The following is a 23,997-nucleotide window of genomic DNA, read 5'->3' on the forward strand; positions in this document are numbered from 1 at the left end:
TGGGTCACACCTACAAGTGCTCAGGGGTTACTCTTGGCTCTGCACTCAGAAATCACCCTTGGTGGTGCTCGGGGGACCATCTGGGATGCTGGGAATTGAACCTGGGTCGGCCGCGTGCAAGGCAAACGCCGTACCCACTGTGCTATTGCTCCAGCCCCGGATCACATATTTTATAATGAATATGTGAACACTGTTCAAAGCCGAATCTTTGAAATGTATTTACTGATTTCCATTTTATTGTTTAGTAGCTACATACATCTAATTTGACCTGAAATCTCTGAACTATCTCAGTGACTTTCAAGGTCTGTAGGCATACAAAGGTTATCAAGTGCTCCCACTTTGGGTTTATTTTCCGTGTGTGGTGGCAGGGGCTGGTTGTTAGATCACATTCAGAGGTGCTAGGGTCACTCCTCACTCCCACCCCAGGTCAGGCAAGTGTCTTAATCCCTCTGCACTCAGTCTAATTGCAAGAATTCTCCCTTTGGGCTCTAAGTCCAAGTGCTTCTGGTCTGCTCAGGTTTGTCTTGATTTTACTAGTGATATCCCTAAAGCCTTACCATCTGTTTAATACACCCTTTAAACAGATTACACCCTTTCTCTGTCTTCTTTGTTGGATTTTTTATTTGTATCTCTTGGATTCCACCAAGATGATCCTTTTTTTCTGAATTTGGTGGTGCCTCTTTAACCCAGGGTGTCAAACATGGACGCCAAAGGTTCTGCTACTGAGCTCTGTCCCTGGCAAAACAACGCATTATCAATACTTGAGATAATTTTTTCCCTTCTCTTTGTGATGCCACTGGTCAAATTCAGGATCTCACATACACAAGACAAGAAAGCTAGTACTCAGTTACCCCTGGCCTTGAGTGTCGCCAAAATGAGAGTAAAATGAGTAAAAAGTATCTCCTGTAGAAGATGGGAATAACACTTTATTGAGCACTTGAATGTCTAAAAGCCACATTGCCCTGAGATGTGATTGATAATTTCTTAGGTCCATAATTCTGTCCTGTCAATATTCTATAATCATTCCAGAATCTATGGTAATAGGCAATACTTTTTTTTTTAATTTTTGCTTTTTGGGACACGCCCAGCGATGCACAGGGGTTACTCCTGGCTCTGCACTCAGGAATTACCCCTGGCGGTGCTCAGGGGACCATATGGGATGCTGGGAATCGAACCTGGGTCAGCCGGTGCAAGGCAAATGCCCTACCCGCTGTGCTATCGCTCCAGCCCCTAGGCAAACTTTTCTATATGAACTTAAAGGGTTTTGCTTATCACTTTCTACAACCATGTATCTTTTTTTTTTTTTTCTTTTTGGGTCATACCTGGTGATGCTCAGGGATTACTCCTGGCTCTGCTCTCAGGAATTACTCCTGGCAATGCTTGGGGGACCATATGGGATGCTGGGAATCGAACCTGGGTCTGCACACGCCCTATCTGCTGTGCTATCACTCCAGCCCCTGTTGTTGTTTTTTAAGACGCCTGTTTTGTTGTTCATATCTGCTCATTTATATGATATCTGTCTCTGGAAGTTGGTAGAGTCTTTATTCCTGATGCTTTCTTGTTTTTCATGATGTTATATGTATTTTCATTTATCATATTTTTCTTGGAAGAAAAGTACTCCAAACTTTTCTTTCTGGGGAGTGGGGAATTGGGTCCCCTGGTTCTGCCCAGGGCTTTATCATCATCATCATCATCATCATCATCATCATCATCATCATCCGGTTGATTGTTGAATTTCTCAAGCGGTCTCAGTAACGTCTCCATTTGTCCTAGCCCTGAGATTTTAGAAGCCTCTCTTTACTTGTCCTTCCCAAGGATGCTGCATTGGAGGCTCTTTCAGGGTCAGGGGAATGAGACCCATCACTGTTACTTTTTTGGCATTTAAATACGCCATGGGGAGTTTGCGAAGCTCTCCTATGGGGGCAGGAAACTCTCGGTAACTTGCCAGGTTCTTCCAGAGGGAAAACGAGGTTATAAGATACCGAGTGGCTGCTTTGAGGCTGTGTGCTTCCGGGAGCTTGGTTTTAAAGTCTTTGGTTGTTGGCCGTTGATGGGATTGGGGGTGGGGGCAGTCCCTGGGTGTGACCGCCTAGCTACTGAAAAATGAGGAATCTGGGCAGAAGAGGCCCAGTCCTGATCCGAACAGGTTTGGAGGTCTCGGCCCCAGGTCCCACACACCTGGGTTCTTCTGCCGGTTCCTTCATGCATGAGACTGACAATATGCATTGTCAGGGGTTGAGCTTGATGGGCCAGTGCAAGGGAAACACCTACTTAACGTACTGTTTCTCTGGTCCTAGATTTTTAAAGAAAATATTCTCTTATGTAAAATTCTTTTAAACAAACAAAATTTTTTGGTGTGTTTTGTTTTGGGGTCACACCAGGCATTGCTCAGGAGTTATTCCAGGTCTGCACTCAGGAATCACTTCTGGCAGTGCTCGGGGGACCGTGTGGGATGCCAGGGATCAAACTGTACTGCATACAAGGCAAGCACTTTACCTGCTGTGCTGTCGCTCTGGCCCCATAAAATCCTTTTTCATAATGAAAATGTCTTACCTTGTTGTAAAAAAGCTTTATGCCTCTTGTATGACCACCTTATTTTGTGATTTCAGGTGGAGAGTATAGTGAAGATGATGTAAATGAATTAGTGAAGGAAGATGAAGTGGACAGTGAAGAACAGACACAAAAAACCAAAGGGAAAAAAAGGAAAGCTCAGAGCATTCCGGCCAGGTGATGCCACCCTCGGGACCTCGGAAGGGGTCAGGGTTGCTTTCCCTGCCTCTGAGGCTATTCTTGACTTTGTGTTTGTGGGGTCACTCCTGACTTTCTTGGGGGAACTTGCAGTGCCGATCTCAAACGTGCGGTCTCCTTCATGCTGCTCTGTGCTTGGGATAGCATACGTGGTGCCGGGACTCAAGTGCCTTAGTCCCTGTACTAACTCTCCAGCCCCAGCACTATCTTGATTCTAATGGGAGGAATGTTAACTAGAAGGACTCAGTTCCTCCCTCCCAATTTCCCCGTCTCCCCACCCCATCCTCCCCTGCCACAGCCTGTTCCCCCCCCCCCCATGTATGTATTAATCAGTTAACCCCAGATTTAATGAGGGCTTCAGCATTTTGTTGGGAATTGAAGGGATAACTGAAATCATGTCTGCGTGGTTTTTCCTGGTTTCCTTGTGGCCTTTGGTGATTAGAAAGAGAAAACAAGGTGGACTCTTGCTGGAGGAGGAAGAGGAAGATGCCAATGAGGAATCGGAAGGAAGCAGCAGTGAGGAGGAAGAGACAGTTGAAGAGCAGGAGAAGGGCACGGGGTCAGAGGATGCAAGAAAGAAGAAGGAGGATGAACTGTGGGCCAGCTTCCTCAACGATGTCGGACCCAAACCAAAGGTGACCCCCAGCACACAAGGTCAAGTAAGTTGATAGAGGATTGTGAGGGGTATGTCTCCAGAAATACCCAATGTTTGATTTTTGTTGTTGTTTGGGGCACACCCCGAGTTCTTGGGGATCACTTGGTGATCAGGGAAGCATGGGTGCCTGGGATGAACCTGGGACTCCTGCGTGCCAAGCCTGCCGTCCAGCCCACTGAGCTCTACCCCGGCCCTGAGCCTTGGTGTCCACCACTCTTGAGTGGTCACAGTCACTGCCTGTAGAGCGGCACTGTACAGGTGTGGGGATCTCTGTGTTGTGGTACTTAGTCTGAGTTCATGTGTGACTGGAAATCGCTTGCAGTGGTGGGACTCAGGGATAGCAGAGCTGCCAACATTGATTTTGGTGCATGTGGTGGCCCCCGGAATCGAACTTAACTATGTACTGCAGGCCAAGGCATTCAAAACCACTGTGCTATTATTACTTTGGGCCCTAGGTAGATTTTCTTAGAATCTGAGATCTGTATCTCACAGCAGAGAGAGACTTGATGCCCTTTTTTCCCCCCCTTTTCTTGTTGGGCTATACCTCGTAGTACTCAGGGATTACTTCTGGCTTTGCACTCAGGGATTACTTCTGGCTTGGCTTGGGGAACCAAATGGGATGCCAGGGATCGAACCAGGGTCAGCTGTATATGGGGCATAAGCCCTACCCACTGTACTCTCCAGCTACCAGACTAGATGTTTTTGATGATAACTTTACCAAATGAAAAGCAAAGTATTCTTTCTGGTGGGAGAACTAAGTCTTTATTACTAAAATAGATCTTTAACTGTTTGGAGATGCAGTATTTAGAAATGGCCCTTGGGACCAGAGGCAAAGTAAGCAGGTGGGGCACTTGCTTTGGGTTTTTTGTTTGTTTATGTTTTTTTTTTTTTTTTTTTGGGTCATACCCAGCTATGCACAGGGGTTACTCCTGGCTCTGCACTCAGGAATCATCCTGGCAGTGCTTGGAGGAACCTATGGGATGCCAAGGATCGAACCTGGATCGGCCTTGTGCAAGGGAAAACCCTACCCACTGTACTATCGCTCCAGCCCCAAGGGGGCTCTTGCTTTGTATGTAGCCGGTCAGGGTTCCATCTCTGACACCACACATGGTCCCCAAGCTCTGCCAGTTGTGGCTGCTGACCCAGGAGAAAGCCCTGAGTACTGATTGGTTTATCCTCCATGCCTGACCCTAACCCACCCCAAACACTTCAAACACTGTGGTGGTTTGGTACTTTTGGGGGGTGGTCACACAATGCTTAGGGAGTCACTCTGTCAATGACAGGACCATGCAGTACTGGGGAGTGAATATGGGTTGGTTGCCTGCAAGGCAAGCACCTTATAGGATTCATCGTTATAATTCTTTTTTTTTTTTTAAGGGGGTGGGGGCGGGGGGAACAGATCTGGCGATGCTCAAGGATTATTCCTGGCTCTATACTCAAGAATTACTCCTGGCAGTGCTCAGGAGACTGTATGTGGTGCTGGGGACAGAACCCAGGTCAGCTGCATGCAAGGTAGTTTCCTTACCCACTGTACCATGTCTCTGGCCCGAAGAGTAACTTTTTTGTTTTGTTTTTGTTGGGGAGGTAGGGGAGCACACTGGGCAGTGCTCAGGGCTTAGTCCTGGCAGAGCTGGGGGCAGGGGTGGACCACATGGGTTGCCGGAAGATGGAACCTGCGTCAGCTGCATGTAAGGCAAGTGCTTACCTGCTGTGTTATCACTTAAGCCTCTAATTCTTTCTTTTATAGAGAGAAAATGAGACTGAAGAGACAAGTTCAGGCAAAGTGTTGGTCAAAGCAGAAGACCTAGAGAAACCTAAAGAAACAGAAAAAGTTAAAATCACCAAGGTGTTTGATTTTGCTGGGGAAGAAGTGAGGTAAGATGGCTTCTGCACAATTCGATACTAGTTATTCAAGAAAATAGAGTATTGTTTTAGAATATTTCTCCCTGAATGGCTCTACGCTTCTGTCCTCATCCCAGCCTATAATTTTACAAGATTATACTTGAGCTCGAGGAATACATTGGCTCTGTGAATTATCAGGGAACATGAGAAAGTCCTTTCCCGGGTTACTGTAGTTGAGAGTACGATGAAGTGATTAGCCAAAGAGAAATGAGTGAGTGTAAGGCGGAGTATTTGCTTCAATGCATTGCCATGCTTTCTGCTTACCTTCCCCAGAAAGTGTGAACGCTGTTGAAACCTCTGAAGTCAAGTAAGACTCGTGGGCTGGGGGCTGAAGGAATAGCACAGCGGGTAGGGCGTTTGCCTTGCACGCGGCCAACCCAGGTTCGAATCCCAGCATCCCATATGGTCCCCCCTGAGCACTGCCAGGGGTGATTCCTGAGTGCAGAGCCAGGAGTAACCCCTGTGCATTTCCGGGTGTGACCCAAAAAAAGCAAAAAAAAAAAAAAGAATCGTGGCCTGGACTGGAGAGAGTACAGAGGTGAAGGGGCTTGCCCTGCACACAGCCGACCCTGCTTCAGTCCCGAGCACCACCAGCATCGATCCTTGAGCATAGCCGGGAGTGGCCCCCCAAAACCCTAAAATTCTCACAAAAGAGTTGAAAAAAACATTAGGATTTTTCTTGGAGGCTAGAGAGATAGTACTGAAGGTCGGGTGCTTGTCTTGCATGCGGTCGACCCGGGTTTGATCTCCATATCCCGTATAGTTCCCTGAACTCACCGAGCTTGATATCTTGAGCGCAGAGATGGGAATAAGCCCTAAGCACTGTAGTTTTTGAGCACTACCCCAAAACCAAAGAAATCAAATGTAAGTAGAGTGTAGGCCAGGAGCTTGCACAGCGATTAGGTTGCGTGTTTTGTACGTGCCTGGCCTGGTTTCAAGTCCTGATGCCACATGGTCTCCCAGGCCTCCAGGATGCAGCACCAGAGACACTTAGCATCAGTATGGTGGCCTGGGCCTCTGGTTGCCTGAGAATTGTCCCTGGTGCTCCTGAGGCCTCCAGAGCACTGCTTAGGAGTTGTTCCCCTTCCCAAAATCATCTTTGCATGATTCACTATTACTATTAGCCTTTTGGTTTCGGGGCCACATCTGATGATCCTTAGGGGTTACTCCTGTCTCTGCCCTCGGGAATCACTCCTGGCAGTGCTCGGAGACCATATTGGAGGCCAGGGATCGAACCATGTTGGCCGTGTGCAGGCAAGGGCCTTAACTGCTGTACTATTGCTCCAGGCCCCCATGGTTTTTATTACTACACTAAGGACAGTGTTTTAAAAAAATTTTTCGGTATCAAGGTTATTTTGTTGAAGGAAGCAGTTTGTATCTTAGCCCAAACTTTTTAATATGCTTTGTAGCTGCATCATTGGAAATACTACTGCAGTATTTAATCACATTTGTTGTCAGTGTGATACTATAGAGATCAATGTCAGTTATGTTTGTCATCAAGAAACTGACCCACGTGTTGCCCTCTTGTTGAATTCACTCATATACAAAAATAATTATGTTCGCAATATTTGGCATTCTTCCAGCTGCATTAAACAAGCTTTTGTACTATACTATACTATGGTTTTCATGGTCGTAAGCCTGATCCTGAATTCTTCAAGTTGAATATACTTAACCACCCTCTGTGGGTATAGATTTGCCAGTATTTTCCAGTAGACTTCTTTGATAGTCTTTTATTTATGCCTTGTTAGGTTCTTTTTTTTTTTTTTAAGTCACTGTCACTGTCTTCCCATTGCTCGTTGATTTGCTGGAGCGGGCACCAGTAACATCTCCATTGTGAGACTTGTTGTTACTGTTTTGGCATATCAAATAAGCCACGGGTAGCTTGCCAGGCTCTGCTGTGCGGGCGGGATACTCGGTAGCTTGCCGGGCTCTCTGAGAGGGGTAGAAGAATCAACCCAAGTAAGCCGCGTGCCTGTGAAACTATCACTCCAAATGAAGAGAGTAAATATCCATCATCCTAAAAGTTTCTTCATGCCCCTTTGCAGTCTATTCTCCTACTCTTTAATGTCAATAGCTCCTTTGCCAGGTAACAGTTATAGATTCTGGGGTCAGAGATAGTATAGAGGTGTCAGAGATAGTATAGAGGTTAGGCACTTGCCTTTCATGTGGTCAACAACTGGCACTGCATGTGGTACCTCAACCAACCGCCAGGAGTAAGCCCTGAGTGTTGCTCAGTGCAGCCCCAGCCCCTAAAGAAAAAGGAAGACAGAAGTTCTGCTTTTTCTGCATTCTAAGGCCACAGTACACTAATTTTAATATGTTGGGTTTTTATTTGTCTTTAAGTTTAGTATTACTCTTTCACTCTCTCTCTCTTTTTTTTTTTTTTTTTTTTTTGCTTTTTGGGTCACACCGGCGATGCACAGGGCTTACTCCTGGTTCTACACTCAGGAATTACTCCTGGCGGTGCTCAGGGGACCGTATGGGATGCTGGGATTCGAACCCGGGTCGGCCGCATGCAAGGCAAACGCCCTCCCTACCTGCTGTGCTATCGCTCCAGCCCCCTAGTATTACTCTTTCAAAGAATTCTTCTGATACTGAACTTAAGTTGCTTTATGTATAATTACCACCAGAGTTTTGAGGGATTCATTACTTTGTTTGCCTAGACACCTGCAGACAACTTGCTGTTTTTAGCACTGCATGACCAAAAATGAAACCGAGTCCTGAGGAATCAGAATGAAGGCTGTTAACCTGAGTTGGCCTTCGTTTCTTTGGAATCACTTCTGTTATGCTGTGGTTTGCTATTGCTGCATTTGGAAAAGATTTTCTGGATTGGAGAGATAGTACAGCAGGTAAGGTGCTTGCCTTGCATGTGGCTGACCCGGGTTCAATCTCCGGCCTCCCAAGCCTGCCAGGAGTGATTGATCTCTGACTACCCTGGATATGGTTTCAAGCTTTCCCCTGCCCCCTCCCCTCAAAAAAGAAAAGACTAGGGGTTTTTCTGCTTGCAGGTTACACTTGACGATGTTCAGAGTTTACTCCTGACTCTGAGCTCAGAAATTGCTCCTAAATTACATCTGGCGGTGCTTGGGGGACCATAGGGGCTGCTGGGGACTCAGATCAGCCACATGTAAGGCAAGTGCCCCGCCCATTGTACTATCTCTCCAGCCCTTAATTTGGTTGCTAGTTTTAAGCTGTACATTTTCTTTTTTTTTTTCTTTTTGGATCATACCCAGCGATGCACAGGGGTTATTCCTGGCTCTGCACTCAGGAATTACCCCTGGCGGTGCTCAGGGGACCATATGGGATGCTGGGAATCGAACCCGGGTCAGCCGCGTGCAAGGCAAACGCCCTACCCGCTGTGCTATTGCTCCAGCCCAAGCTGTACATTTTCAGTCTCACTTGTTTAACTAAAATGACCATTTTAAAAAATTCATAAAGATAGATGCTTATATTTGATCACATTGGTCCAATATTTAATCCAGTATTCAAGCCAAGATTATTCTGCTCTTAGTTTTAGTCTCCTTGAAATTAGAATCTTTTTTTGTTTCAGGTTGTTTTTGTTTTCATTTTTTGGTTTTTGTTGTTTTTGTTTTGTTTCGTTTTTTGTTTTTGGTGAAGGGGCCCATACCCTGTGGTGCTCAGGGATCATTTTGGGTAGTATTTGGGGGACTGTGTGTGGTGTCAGGGATTGAACCTAAGATGGTCTCATGCAAGGCAAGTGCCATAACCTCTGTACCTTCTCTCCAGCTCCTTAGTTTTTTTTTAAAGCCTTTTAAATATTTCCTTGATATATGTATATTTTTAAATTCATTTGCATCTCAGAAAGTCCCTCAGTTTGGATTGTTGCTTTGTTTCTTCATACTAATCACTTTAGACAACTCTGGAGCAAAGTAGGTAATACTTTGCCTTCCTTGGTGCTTCCTATCAAAACACTGTTAGTGGTGATTAAACTGAGGCACTCTTTCGGAGATCTCCAGCCTAGTGCATGCTTTGCCTGGAGAAGGCCCAGGTACATCCTCTAGCACTAGATTTGTTCCTCCGACTACCACCAGGAGTGACCCCCAAGCAATTAGCAGTAGAGCACTGTCAGGGATGGCCCCAAACCCAAAAAATCGGGACCACAGAGATAGTACAGCAGGTAAGGAACTTGCTGGCTGACTTGGGTTTGATCCCTAGCACTCTATATGGTTCCCTGAGCACTGCCAGGAGTGATCCCTGAGCACAGAGCCAGGAGTAAGCCCTGAGCATAGCCAGGTGTGCCCTCCACCCCCACCCCTCCAATACGATTGTAATTAGTTATCTTGGTGTTTTGTTAAGTACCTCTTTATAATGTGAATTGGTTACATGATTTTGTCATTCTCTCCCAAGCCTACTCTAGGGGTTACTCCAGCAGTAGTTTGGGGTCCTTGAGGTGTTAGGGATCCAGTTTGGCCTAACATATAGAGTCCTCAGCCTTGCAAACTATATCTCTGGCCCCTTGGTTATGTATTTAGTGCTACCAGAAATCACACTGTAAACTACTGAATTGTTAATAAAGGGCAGCAGAGCACAGATGGCATATCTTCATAGTTTAGAAATTCTAGGATACAGTACTAAAAATATTGATACACTAATAGGACTCCCAGAGAGGTCACACCTGGCAGTGTTCTGGGACCGTTCCACGGTACTTAGGGGAAGTTTTGCAGGGGATCAAATCAGGGTTGGCTATGTCCAAAGCAGGTGCCCTCACTTCAGTACTATCTCTCTGGCCCTCATGTTTAAAATTAAGCCTGTCTTTGTTTGCATTATTTCCCATATATATGAAAGATGCTTTATAAGTTTAGCATTCTTGCTACAGAAAAAGTTAAACTAATTAACTTCCCATAAAACGGGCAATCATATTTCCCGGTAAAGTTAAATTAGTGAACTTGTTGCTGTTAGAAACATAGTTGGCTGAATAACTAAACAGTTTATCTTTTTATTTTCTCCCCTTCGTTATTGTTTCATGACTGGGGGTGGGTTGTCGCACACTTTTGGCTGTGCTGCTTGCCAGGAGTTCGCATTTCCCTTGTAGTCCTCTCATCCATGCTGGCTGTGGCTTGTCCTCTGGCTGTGGCACTCCCACATCGAGAGTTGTCACCAGGACGGCACACCCTGGAGGCTTTGGGGGCTAGCGGGCTCCAGAATTCAGAGCCTAGAGACTGGTGCTGTGGGTGAGCGCCGGGGATTAGCTGGAGCTGCTCCCTGGCAGGCGGGCGCTTCTGCCTTGGTATATTCAAGCCCTCCTTTGCACTTGTAAAAACTTCGGAGAGGAAAGCGCTGGCCAGCCACCTAGTGGTACTCAGAGCTTACCCCTGGAGGACTGGGGGAGCCATAGGGAGTGCCAGGCATCGACCCCGGGTTGGCAGCATGCAAGGTAAAAGCCCTGCCCACTGTGCCGCCCTAGTTGTTTTCTCTAAGCCAAGGGACTGGAAAATAACTGGGTGAGTCTTCTTGGAGCCTGAAATTTTTACCATTTGTCACAAGAGGGCAGCACCGAGTCTAACACAAATCAAGAAATACAAGTTGCAAGTGGCCAAACACCATTTGTTTCCTATTTTGTATTCAGAAGTAAGATATGCTTATAACTTAAAAAAAAAAAATACATTGCAGAGATCTCTTAATAGGACAAGCAGAAGTTCCCTAGAATGCCTTCCTCCTAAAGGAAAATTGAAAATGTTTGATGTCTGATTTAATTTCTTTGTACTTAAACTCCTGGTGGTACTTGGGGGATCATTATGTAGTTCTCGGGATCAAGCCCAGGTTATCAGCGTCCTGTTCACTGTGGTATCTCTCCGGCATTGTCAGGGAGAACTACCTTTTGATGGACCATCAGTGTGTGAATTGAAAATATTTTTATTCTTTTGATGTCATTCTGTTGTGGTTTTTCTCTTTCTTTTCCCCCATCAAGTTATGAGCATTGCTACATCTTAAGAAATGTGAGAAGGATGAGCCAGAGCTAGTACAGGATGCTTCCCTTGCATGCAACCTACCCAGGTTTTAATATGGACCCCTGAGCACTGCCAGGAGTGATTCCTGAGTAGTGCCAAGCCAGGAGGAACTGGTTAGCATCACGGGATATAGCCCCAAAACAAAAAACAATAGTAAAGAAACATGAGAAAGAGCTATTGATGAGTGGGATAAATTTGTAAGATAATGTTAACATGAGGTATTTGTGATTTCTCTTTTTGTTTGTTTTGGGGTCACCCTGGTAGTGCATGGGGATCACTGCTGGGGGCTTAGGGGCCAAGTGTGGTTCTAGGGATCCAATTCCTGTCTGCTCTGTGCAAGACAAGGCCTTACTGGCTATGCTACCCCATCAGTGCCCAGTTTTCTGTGTTGAAAGACCTTATTGCTGGTGTGGAGTGATAGTACAGTTGGGAGGGTGTTTGCCTTGCATGTGGGCACCCGGCTTCAACCGCCAGCATCCTATAGAGTTCCCCGAGCCCTCCAGAAGCGGTCTCTGAGTGCAGAGCCAGGAGTAAGCCCTGACACTGCCAGTTGTGGCCCAGAAACAAAAGCAAAACAAACAAGAAGGATCTTATTGCTTTATTTTTTTTCTTCATTGAAAAATATGTAGCTTATGTAGCTTAATAGTCTTGGGGGAATGAGGGGAAAAAAAGGTTTTTTTCCTTCTTCATCATCACATAACCAGTCCAGTCAGTTAGCTAAACCTTTCCTAAATGGAAAAGACAAGTCATGGAAATTTTGTGGCTAAATAAAGATTTCTCAGGAAGTTTTGAGTAAGTGAAAATGAAGTTAAAATGATAATACTTGAATTAATGTTTATTAATAGTGGACCTTTTCCTGTAAGGGGCCCCACTTGATATAGTAGAAGTAAATTATAATGACTAGTTCTCTTTGAAGATTTTCTTTTTAATTGATATCACCATGAGATACACAACTACAAAGTTGTTCATGATTAGGTTTTAGTCACACATTGTTCCAACTCCCAACCTTTAGTTATTTTTTATTTTATTTTTTTTATTTATTTATTTGCTTTTTGGGTCACACCCGGCAATGCACAGGGGTCACTCCTGGCTCTGCACTCGGGAATTACCCCTGGCAGTGCTCAGGGGACCATATGGGATGCTGGGAATTGAACCTGGTTGGCCGCGTGCAAGTCAAATGCCCTCCCCGCTGTGCTACTGCTCCAGCCCCCCAACCTTTATTTTTAATTTAGTTTATAGTTTGCTGCAGGTTGACTTTAGGTTGACCTTGCGACCACTCACTACTTTCGGACTAGCCAACCTTTATTTTTAATAGCTGGATTTTTCCTTCCTGTTCATTAAAAGTAGAGTTCAGGGATCACTCCTAGTGGGGCTTGGGAGACCTTATTAGGTGCCGGGGATTGAGTCTGGGTTGGCCGTATACAAAGCAGATGCCTTCCCTGCTGTATTATCACTCCAGCCCCTTGTGGATGACGGTTGAGGTAACGGGTGAGATGGCTCTTACAAGAAAATTGGTTTCCGGGCCGGAGAGATGGTACACAAAGTAAGGCACTTTTTGGGTTTGGTCCCTGGCACCACATGTGGTCATCCTGTCCTCCTGGCCGCCCTCCAGCCAGCCAGGAGTGATCCCTGAGTTTAGAGCCGGAAGTGAGCCTTAAGCCGTGCCAGGTGTGGCCCCCACTCACCCTGCCAACACACACGCAAATTGTCTAGGCCTAGGAGATAGTTGAAAGAGCTGGAGCACAGAGCTGAGCACCTCCGGGAGTGATCCCTGAGCACTGGACCACGAGTAAGCCCTGAGCATTACCAGCTGTGGCCCAAAAGCTACACACACACACACACACACACACACACACAACATTTGTGATATTCACCTATCATTTGTCTGCCATTTTTACTGTATTGTTGTTGTTCAGGCGCCAGCTGATCCTGCACTTGGGACTCAGGGACAATATATGGTGTCAGGGATGGCGCCCAACCTGGTTGGCTGCATGCAACACAAGTGAATCATTTATTTGTTTTGTTTCTGGACCACACCTGTTGGTGCTCAGGGCTTTCTTCTGGCAGGCTTGGGAGAACATAGGTGATGCTGGGGATTGAACTCAGTTCGACCGAGTGCAAGGCAAGTGCCCTACCCGCTGTACTATGACTCCTGCCCTTGGAATTTAAACACGATTCCTTATATGTTGTTGATTTACAAGCCGAGGCAAGCATTAGGCATTCTCTACTCTTTATCTGAATTTTCAGACACCATCCATTTTCTTACTTGCTTTATTAGGATCAGTTTTTGGTAGTCTTTCCAGGTTTGAAACTGGATAATTCTAAGTCTAATTCTAATTTTTTTCTATTTTTTTTTCTTTTTTATATTGAGGCACTGTGATTTACAGTCCTGTTATTGAAAGGGTTTCCGGTCATACAGCTTTCCTACTTTCACTTTAATGCCATTTTATCTAATTTCAAGGAGCTGTGTTTCATTTTTGGCTTGTCTAAATGGGAATATAAAGAGGAGCTTTCTGCAGGGTATTTCCAGTTGTTTATGTGTGTTGTTTTTCTCCTTGAAATAGTGCCAGTGTTTTCTTCAAATATTCCCTCTCCCATTCCCACTTTTGGATCTTTGTGGGGTACAGAGGGAGAAACTTTTTCAGCCTTTCTTCTGGCCACCAGAAGTGAGCTGTGATTCAGCCATGTGTTCTAGAGAGCATTTCATTGTGACTGAGTAGGGGACAGGAGTTCAGAAAGCGGGATGTTACATTCATTGTTGTGGTTGAGTTTTTGTTAATTTGTTTTTGGTTTGGGGCCACACCTGACAATACTGGGGGGGCGGTACTCCTGGCTCTGCACTCAGGAGTTCCTCCTGGCAGGCCCTGGGAACCATATGGGATGTTGAGGATCAAATTTCTGTTGGCCACATGCAAAGCAAGCACCTTACCTCTTTCCTATCACTCCAGCCCATCCGTTCGTTGTTGTTTCATTTTGTAAGGGAAATAAATGCTATCCTGAACTGTTGTCCATTTTAATCATAAAGCTTTGCAGCCAGAATCTGAAAAAAGCACATTGATTCTTGTTACCATTTCTTCCGTATTCTTGGATCTTATTTCTCTCTCTTCATTCCTTGACATGTCTCCTTCCTTAACACAGGGTGACGAAGGAAGTGGATGCCACTTCTAAAGAAGCCAAGTCCTTCTTCAAGCAAAATGAGAAAGAAAAGCCACAGGCTGCTGTCCCTTCAGCCCTGTCGTCGCTGCCCGCTGGGTCAGGGTGAGTAAGCTTCAGGCCTGGCATGTTGGCCCAGTAGGAGCTGTTGCAGTACGAGATGCTCTGCCCTGCTGCTTTTCACGAGTGTTTGCCCAAGTGGAAGCTGAAAAGGAAAATTAGCCATAGGTTTTAATTTTGATTCTAGTCTGAAGCAAGTCTTGGTTTGCATTGTTGACCATGGATCTGTATGTGTAGTAGTCTCTATATTTAAAAAGTACTTTTTTGAACGAGAATATCAGCAGTTTATCAGAACGTCTAATGTGGTTTGGACTGAGTATTTCCACCTGCAGTGACCTCAGAGGACCATAAAAAGGTGAAAGCTGATTTACAAACACTTCTAACATCTTACTGGGACTTAAGCAGTTACCCTTTCTCTATTATTTGATTTCTTTTTTTGTTTGTTTGTTTTTTGGGTCACACCCGGTGATGTTCAGGGGTTACTCATGGCTATACACTCAGGAATTACTCTTGGCGGTGCTCAGGGGACCATATGGGATGCTGAGAATCGAACCCGGGTTGGCCGAGTGCAAGTCAAACACTTTACCCACTGTGCTATTGCTCCAGCCCCCTATTATTTGAATTCTTTTTAGGTGAAAACTAGAGTTCCTTTTCTTTGAAGAAAATAAAGATTTCTTCCCTTGTTATGAGGCTGCAGAGTTAGGACAGCAGGTAAGGCACCTGCCTGGCAAGCAGTAGACTTGAGTCTGATCCCAAGCGCCCCATATGGTCTTCTGAGCTCTGCCAGGAGGGATCCCCCAGCGCATGGGCTGAGAGTAAACTCTGGGCACTGCTGGGTGTGGCTCCACAAAAAAAAAAGTTTATTTTTTTGGGTTGTTTTTTTTTTTAGCTGCTATAAAAATGATCTCTGGGTAATTACAAGATGGAAATAAAAGCAAGATTTCCTCTATCTTAGGTTTCTAGCATATTTAGTTTCAGCCAGTACAATTTCTACTTCTGTTCTCCATGGGTATTTCTTCTTAAAATAATCCCTTATTGATTCTTAGAGATATTATTTGGAAACAAATCCTGTTTCTATAATTATGAAACAGCAGGGGAAAGTGCCAGCTTCACAAGGTCCTTAAAATCACTAGAAATCTCAGTGTATGTTCTGTGTCCGCGCTTTTCTTAGGAAGAACCAAACCCAGTATCCGTATCAGGGAGATCCTGCAGGAGGCACACAGCAGCCTCACAGCAGCCGCACGGCAGGCCCTTTGAGGAGAGTCTGATTCCTCAGAGTAGTGGGGAAACATAGCACAGGGTCGGGGTCCTGGTGCTGGACTCCTGGCTCCCCGGAGCCAGGTGGAGAAAACTCTGGATGGGCCTCCAGACAGCAGTTGGGACTGTCCCTTGAGCAGTGGACCCTTCCCGGGGCCTGCCAGGGGAATAAACACTCAGATTTCCCTTCCTCCCCTGCCCTTCTCTCGCCATTGCCCTCCATTGACCACTAAGGCATGCAGGTGAAAAGACACCTGTCCCTTGTTCAAACTGCGACGCGTACTGGAATAGACTGTTGCAGTAGGGGAGAGAGATTTGGCTCAACTCTAATCAACTCTAAATGCAGAAAGGTAAAAAAAAATGCCAGGAAGGGGTCGGAGAGATAGTACAGTGGGTAAGGTACTTGCCTTGTGTGCAGCAACTGGCTTCAATTCCCGATACCACGTGTGATTGTCTGAGCACCACTAGTAGTGACCTCTGCACCTAGAACCAAGCCCTGAACGCTGCTGTGTGTGGCCCATCAATCCCCCACACTCCCCCACTCCAAAAAAAACCCCCTGGATGCACAGGCACCCTAATAGCTAGGGAGCACATTGAAGGGGTGGGGACCAGAGCTTGGAACATCTCTAAGAGAAGACGCCGGGGTTGGGGATCCTTGATAAGTTGGAGTCCCAAGATTCTTGCGACCAGATACTCATCAAAGAAAGACTGATATTTGGAATTTTGTCCCTATGCACAGGTGAACTGATATCAGGGGCTGGGAATTTTCTCTAAACTGACATGGATGAGGCGAGGCTGGGCTGGCCTGGCCTGCAGTCAGGGTCGGGACCTAGAATGCTCAAAGGAGCCGGTTAAGTGGCCATGGGGAAGAGAGTCTTGGGCCCAGAAGTGGCTCAGGGGTAGAACATGCTCTTCGTCTGTGTGACGCCCTGGCTTGACCCTGCTCTTCCACTGCCATCCCACCTCCTGGAGTGAAGAAGATTCTGCGGTCTGTTCCTAACCAGCGACATCTGGTAGCTTAGAGACAATCCTGTTCAAGTGAATTATCTTTCAGTGGGATTAAAGAACTCAGTCCTTTATAAAGGGATAAAGTGAAATTTGATCCAAATCAGTTTCTTTGAAAGCTGAGTGTAATGTATAAGATAACTGTATGTGTGTAAAAGGGACTCTACGTTTGTCGAGTTCTTGAGTAAAAGTCCTCAGAGTTGTATGTGAAAGAGTATCGTACTGGGGACTGGAGCGATAGCACAGCGGGGAGGGCCTTTGCCTTGCATGCGGCCGACCCGGGTTCTATTCCCAGCATCCCATATGGTCCCCTGAGCACTGCCAGGGGTAATTCCTGAGTGCAGAGCAAGGAGTAACCCCTGTGCATCGCCGGGTATGACCCAAAAAGCCAGAAAAAAAAAAAAAAGAAAAAGAGTATCGTACTGTGTGCTTTGAATTTCTGAACAAACCTAGAAAATCATCTTTAAGTTTCATATAATGGTTTATTTGAAATGCAGCCCAAAAGGCTCCTACAGTTGTTAGTGTGTTTGGGGAAATGTGACCAAGAGGGATTCAGCTGCTCTGGGGGCCTCAGTGGCCATAGTTTATCAGTACAGACAGTATCTGCTACCGGCTGTTTGTTCATGGTGTGGGAAGTCTTTTCAAAGAAAAATATGCAGGATATCAGTTTATATTCTAGGAAAAGTATTTTAATACTGTAAAAAAGTTTTGCACACTTTTGCCATTTTTGTAGTTGCTTCAGTTTATAGAAATTGTCCAGCAGAAACTCTATTTGTTTATTTTGCTTCTTTCTAAACAGATTTAAGCAATTCAGGAAAACAGAGCAAGAGAGTAAAACATCCTGTCCCACATCCTTTGCTAGCAAATAAGAACAGATTCACAGGAGCAAATGTTTGTAGCTGAAAATGCATTTCCTCTCCATGTTTAAAATAGCGCAGTGCTTAAGCTATAAAAAGCCAGAGTTTGTACTTTGGGAATGGATGCACAGGCACCCAGTTTTAATTAGAGGCCTGGTTCAGAGATGATAAGAAGCACTCTGTGCATCTGGTAGGAAGCCCAATGCTTATCCTAATTGTGTAAATTACTTTAGTTTTGATTTCTCAGCTCTTGGTCCTCCTCTCACCTGTGGCCACACCCTCTCTCACTCGTGTTCCCCACCCGACTCTCACCTCACTACTGCTGAGTAAAAGTCCTCAGAATTGTATGTGAAAGAGTATCGTACCGTGTAGTTTGAATTCCTGAACAAACCTAGAAGATCATCTTTAAGTTTAGTATAATAGTTTATCTGAAATAAACTTTTCAGATAAACAGTTTATTTGAAATAAACTATTGTACTATAGTTCACTTGCATCCAGCTTCTACCGGTGTGTGTGGGTAAAGGGACGCTTAGCTTTCCACCCCGAATTTACTCTTGTGTTCGGTTCAGCCAACATATATTCATATATTACTTACTCCAGCACTGGCCTAGGTTGTTTAAAGCTAACAATTAAGTTGCCTCTTGATTGAAAATAATCCCATAGAAATCAAGCATAACAGTGAAAAACACCAAAACATTACCATCCAGAGCTTGGAGGGCTGGGCGGGGAGGGCACTCGCCTTGCATGAGACTGACCGAGTTTGATCCCTGGCACGCCATGTGGTCCCCTGAGCCCCGCTGCAAGTGATCACTGACCACAGAGCCAGGAGTGAGCCCTCAGTACCACCAGGCCTAGTCCTATCCCCCCAAAAAAAAGAAAAACCATGTGACCGCCAAAACCAAAACTTTTTCCAGGGTTGTTTTGTTATCTTGGACCCTCAGGTATCCCCAGAAAAACCTTTTTGTTAAGACTTAAACCTCATAGACGTGTGTTTGGCAGATAGAAGAGCAGATTGATAGAACAGGTTGCTGTGTGCCCCCCAGGGAGAAGGGACAGGCTTTCTCAGCGCCATCCAGTGAGAGAGACCCCACGCCACAGCCCAGAAGGCAGGAGTCCGACTCCGGTTTGTTGGGATTTTCACGTAGGGCCTTGGACATGTGACACACGACCTTGCGTCCCTTGCCCCTCCTGGTTTGCTGCACTGGAGCAGCATTGCTCAGCCAGAGGCCAGGTGGCTGCCCGTGGGCCTTCAGGGTACCCCAAGGCTGCCTCTGGTGTAAAAGACAGAAAGGGATGGTGGGCGTGTGGCACGATTCCAGGGGTCAGCCAGCAGAACGGGGTGGGGGCACACCCAGGAATAAAGCGAGGCCCATGGTCAGAAAAAGCTTAAGAAACTGAGCTCGTGAGGTGCCTGCTTGGCTTCCCCGTCCGAGCTGCCTGTCGGGCTGTTGGGTGGGGTGAGCTTTCGAGAAAGAGGGAAGTCAGCCCGTTTCAAGATTCAGTCTCGGGAGTAGTATTTTTAGGGAATAATTATACTCATTTAGATAATTAGAAGAAAGTGGGTAAGCATGGCAGACAGGGCTGTGTGTTTTCTGGCTGAGTGAAGCTCTTTGACGGAATACATGAATGGCATGTTGGCAATTTAATAATTTTCAAGTGCTTGTGCTTTCACCCTCTCTTACGAAAAAATTTTATTGAGCTATTTTTATTTATTCAGTAATTTAAATTACACCATTTGTTGGCATCTCACACTTTGCCAGAGTTGGAACTAGTCACTTCCTCATTGCATTACACTGCTAAAATATCATCAGTCTCCATTCCCGCCTTTCCTCCACCCCAGCTCTGCCTCGGTAGACACTTCAGGTGTCTGAAAGCATGTCTCTGTCCTTCATGTCTGGCTTCTTTGACTTCTCATGTCTTCAGGTTCATCCATAACTATTTCATTTCTCTTATACCCAATAGTAGTCCATACTAGGACTGTATTTTTTGTGTTTCTATTCACTGGATGGTTTCCACATTTTCACCATAATGCTTCTGTGAACAGTCATGAACGAATGTTGGTGTGGGTGTGGGCCTGTGTTTTTGTTTTGCTTAAGTACTCACCTGGGTGTGAGCTTGTGGGGTCCGGCGGCAGCTCCAGTCTGTTCTCGAGTGGGAGAGTAAGCTGTTAAGGAAATCCTGGCGTGGGAGCGAGCAGTGGGGGGCTGCGGGCCTGGGTTTCTTCCATCACAGTTTGGATTTGAAGTGCGTGTATGTAGTTCTCTGGGTAAGCGCCCGCTCTAGGGAGAGACGTCAGTGGGAAACTGTAATGCCCAGGAACACAGGAAAAGCCACAGCTGAAAAAAGAAAGCAAAGGCATTTTTTTCCTTTATAACTCTTTGATTCAGGAGAAGAAATTTGGCCTTTTAATTTAAGCTTAAAGCTTTCTACTTAGTGAAATTTCCTGTTTGCTGGTAATTTGGGACGTGTTTCTGGGCTGGCTGCCCTGGCCTTGCTTCACTGCTGTTTGTAAATAGACGGTCTTGGTCTTCCCACTAATGTCTGAATTTAACTTGGTTATTCTCAATGGTTGTGGTGCTGCCCGTCGGAGGTGTCGCAGAATTTGTGGTGAGAGTGCTTTCTGTGGCCATGTGACTCGGGGAGTCCCCAGCCCGTAGTGGACGGGATGAGGGATATTAAGGATCCTGCGTTTCATAGGACAGCTTGTATAGTGGAGAAAAAAAATTCCGTGATGCCAGCTTTGTCCTCCTCCTGACACCATGTTACAAAGCACTGGGTCCCCTCAGTTGCAGAACCTTGGTGCTTCCCTTCCCTTCCCTTCCCTTCGGGTCCTCCAAGGCAGGCACTCACACACACTGTGTGTGGCCAAATCTGCCCTTTGCTGTTTTGATTTGGCCGGTTTCTATAATCAGGAGAGTTGAAACAGGCACCAGGATTATGGCTCTTTCTTTACAAATGAGAGGCTGCCCGCTGCTTGCTGTACTTTGGCCCCGCAGCAGTGCTGACTGGGCGGGGCGGGCGGCTGGGCCTCCTGCTTCCTGCTCAGGGGCCTGTCCTGGGTGTCCGGCCTGGCCTTCTGCTCAGGTGTTTCCGGCTCCCCTTCTCCGCCCTCGTTTCCTGCTGCACTGGTTTGTTCTCTGAGTGAACAGCCTGGACTCTAGACCACAGTAGACGACCCCACACCCCCACTTAGGTCTGGGCCTTGGTGGCTTAGTGTCGGGATTTGCACCTAGGGCCCCACGCAGGGGGCGCACGTTCTTTCCCCTGAGCTGCATTCCCAGTCACGTTGCCCTCTCTTTGGTTTGGTTTTGTTTGGGGGCCACACCCAGTGATGTCCTGGCTCTGTACTCGCGATTCACTCCACGTAGTTTTCAGGGTTCCATATGGGATGCTGGGGATTGAACCCGGGTTGGCTGAGTGCGGTGCAAGAACCCTACCTGCTGTACTATCTCTCTATTTCCCTTTTATTTTATTTTTAAAAATTATTTATTTGGCTTTTGGGTCACACCTGGTGGCTCAGGGCTTACTCCTGGCATTGCTCAGGGATCATATGGGGTGCCAGGGGTTGAATCCGGGTCATTGTCCTACCCAATGTACTATGACTCCAGGCCAATTATTACCCTGTATAAAAAAAAAAATCGCTCTTATTTGTTGGCTATCTGCCAAGTTTAAGTACCAGTGGTGCTTTATGTGCAGGATTTTATTTACTCCATGTAGGCGCTTGAAAAGGTAGCCACTGCCCTTGTACACCTTCGAGACCAGGAAGCTGATGCTTAGAGGGGGGCCATGAGCTCCTCGAAGCCCCAGGGTTTCTGAGTGGTGAGACTGGGATTTGGAGGTGTGCCTCCTACCCCCCAGCCAGCCCTGGCCTGGTGGTGTTCTTTTCAGTATTCTTTCTACTTTATAACTTAGGAAAAACTTTTGAGAGCTGTTTTGCATTGTTTTTGTTTCCTTTTTTGGTTTTTGCATCATACTTTGTGCTCAAGGCTTATTTCTGGCTCTGCACTCAGGGATCACTCCTGGTGGTGTTTGGAGGCCCATACAGGGATTGAACTCAGGTCAGCTGCACACTAGGCAAGCACCTTACCTGCTGTATTAGCTCTCCAGCCCTGCATTTGATTACTTTTTTTTTTTTCTTTTTGGGTCACACCCGGCAATGCACAGGGGTTACTCCTGGCTCTTCACTCAGGAATTATTACTGCTGGCGGTGCTCAGGGGACCATATGGGATGCTGGGAATCAACCTGGGTCAGCCACGTGCAAGGCAAACGCCCTACCCGCTGTGCTATCGCTCCAGCCCCCATTTGATTACTTTTGATGGAAATAAGAGATAAATAAGATGACGCGCCCCCCCCCCCCGTGTGTGTGTGTGTGTGTGTGTGTGTGTGTGTGTGTGTGTGTGTGTGTGTGTGTGTGTAATTGAACCCAGAACCTCACAAGCACATGCAAGGTGTGTTCTGCCACTTGAGCACATTCCTGGCCCCTGCGCTTTGAATATGATTCAAGGTATGTTTGTGAATTGTTGATCAGTCAGCTGTGAAGGTGTGAACAGGTGGTGATCTGTGAGCTGTGGAATAATAACTGTTGCTGTTTCTGTAGATAATCTAGGCAAGGTGTGAATCCTACCTGTCCCTCGGGATGACAGTAGGAGACACTCTTGCCCAGCTTGTATTCAGGCTGCCCTGTGAGCCAGGATAGGCCTATGTAGAAATAGTGTTTAAGAGGCTCTTCAGGGTGGAACTGCTGCTACTGATCGGCTTCAGGAGATGTACTTTGTGCCAGGGCAAGAAAACCCTAGACTGGACGTTAGTACTCTGTTTTATTTGATTTTATCTTACCACATACTAGTTGCTTTTGTCTTGGGGCCACACCTGCAGTGCTCAGGGATCACTCTTGGTAGTGATGAGAGCATGTATGTTTTATTTTTTTTTCTTTCTTTTTTTTAAATTTTTTTTAAAAGAAATATTTTATTGAATCACTTTGAAAAAAAGAAAGAAAAAAATTACAAAGCTTTCAGGTTTTAGTCACAGTCAAATACTGATTAAACCCCCATCCCTTCACCAGTGCACATGTTCCACCACCAAGAACCCCAATACACCCCCTCCCACCCCACCCCCCATCTAAGTAGCTAATGATATTCCCTTTATTCTCTATATACTTTGAGTACATTCCATATTTCCATACAGAACTCACTATTATTGATTGGAAATTTTCCCCAACAATCAGGCCTGCTGAATAGGCATCATCTAATAATTTCTCTTCATTGCTGAGAGTGAAGACTTTGAGTGCGGCCGCACGGTTTTGGGTTTCTAATATTTTAGCTCAGTTCACAGTCAAAATGGATGGCTGCAAGAATCCGCTCTGGTGCCAAAATGGGTTAGGAGACCTCAGGATCACAGTCTTTAGGCGCGGAGGGTCTGCTTCTCGTGCTATGGCTCCGGGTCATCTCTGGGCGGAAGGCACGCCGGGAACGCCCCCCCTCCCAGGACCACCTACAGGCTACGTCACTAAAGAGAGTCCTACCTCCGGGTTGAGGGGTCTTAGAGGGTGGTTCTCACCACGTGGTTGCTGCCGCTGCTGCCATTTTCGCTCAGAAAAATGGGGTGGAGAGGGAAAAATCTCTCCCCGGGCTGCACGAGGTTGTAGCTCAGTTCACAGTCAAAATGCATGGCTGCAAGAATCCGGAGAGCATGTTTTAAACCCACCAGGTCAGCCAATGTGCAAGGCAAACTTCTTATCTATGATGCTATTTCTCCTGGCCCAAACTTAACTGATTTTTAAGTATATAGTTACAGGTCCAGAATAAATGGATTTGCAATTAAGTCTTTATTTAAAGATTTCCCTTGTATGGTGAGAATTTGTACAAATGTTGGGGGGGAACAGGGGTAGGGAGAACTTTTTGGGTCATACCAGGTGATGCTCAGGGATTATTCCTGCTCTGCACTCGGGAATCACTTCTGGCAGTGCTCAGGGGACCATATAGGATGCTGGGGATCAAACCCAGGTCATCTGAATGCAAGGTAAACACCCAACACACTATACTATTGCTCTGGCTCCAAAGGTAGATTTTTTTTTTTTTTGAGGAGAAGGAGAGGATGGGCCTTTGGGGGATATTTGACATTTGGATCAAGAAACCAAATTCTGCTATTATATCATACTGCTTCCAAAGCAAGAGCTTTTTTCATTTCCAGTTACCAGGATAGAACAACTGCCGTGATTCAGATTTGACAATACTGTAACAAAAGTAGGCAGTGTCCCTAGTGGCTTTCAGGATTGCTCGGAGTTGAACTAATTCTAGTGTTTTTAGACAATCCCGTGAGGAGGTGAACTTCTTTTCGCAGAGCAGCCTTTTGCTCTCGGCCTTGAGTTAAAGTGCCAGTGAGCTCAAAAAA

At 46.1% G+C, this 23,997-nt stretch overlaps 1 protein-coding gene across 1 annotated transcript in view; it reads left to right on the top strand.

Annotated features, from left to right (window-relative positions):
* Positions 1 to 23,997, top strand: part of CFDP1 (craniofacial development protein 1) — an 83,746-nt gene that overhangs the window by 3,010 nt on the left and 56,739 nt on the right. Inside the window, exons 2-5 of the mRNA XM_055146376.1 lie at positions 2,610 to 2,727; positions 3,191 to 3,407; positions 5,151 to 5,278; positions 14,413 to 14,532. Coding sequence (XP_055002351.1) covers positions 2,610 to 2,727; positions 3,191 to 3,407; positions 5,151 to 5,278; positions 14,413 to 14,532 — 583 coding nt within the window. The remainder of the gene's footprint in view (positions 1 to 2,609; positions 2,728 to 3,190; positions 3,408 to 5,150; positions 5,279 to 14,412; positions 14,533 to 23,997) is intronic.

Source organism: Sorex araneus, chromosome 8 (genome assembly GCF_027595985.1).
Source record: "Sorex araneus isolate mSorAra2 chromosome 8, mSorAra2.pri, whole genome shotgun sequence".
Classification (NCBI taxonomy): Eukaryota; Metazoa; Chordata; class Mammalia; order Eulipotyphla; family Soricidae; genus Sorex; species Sorex araneus.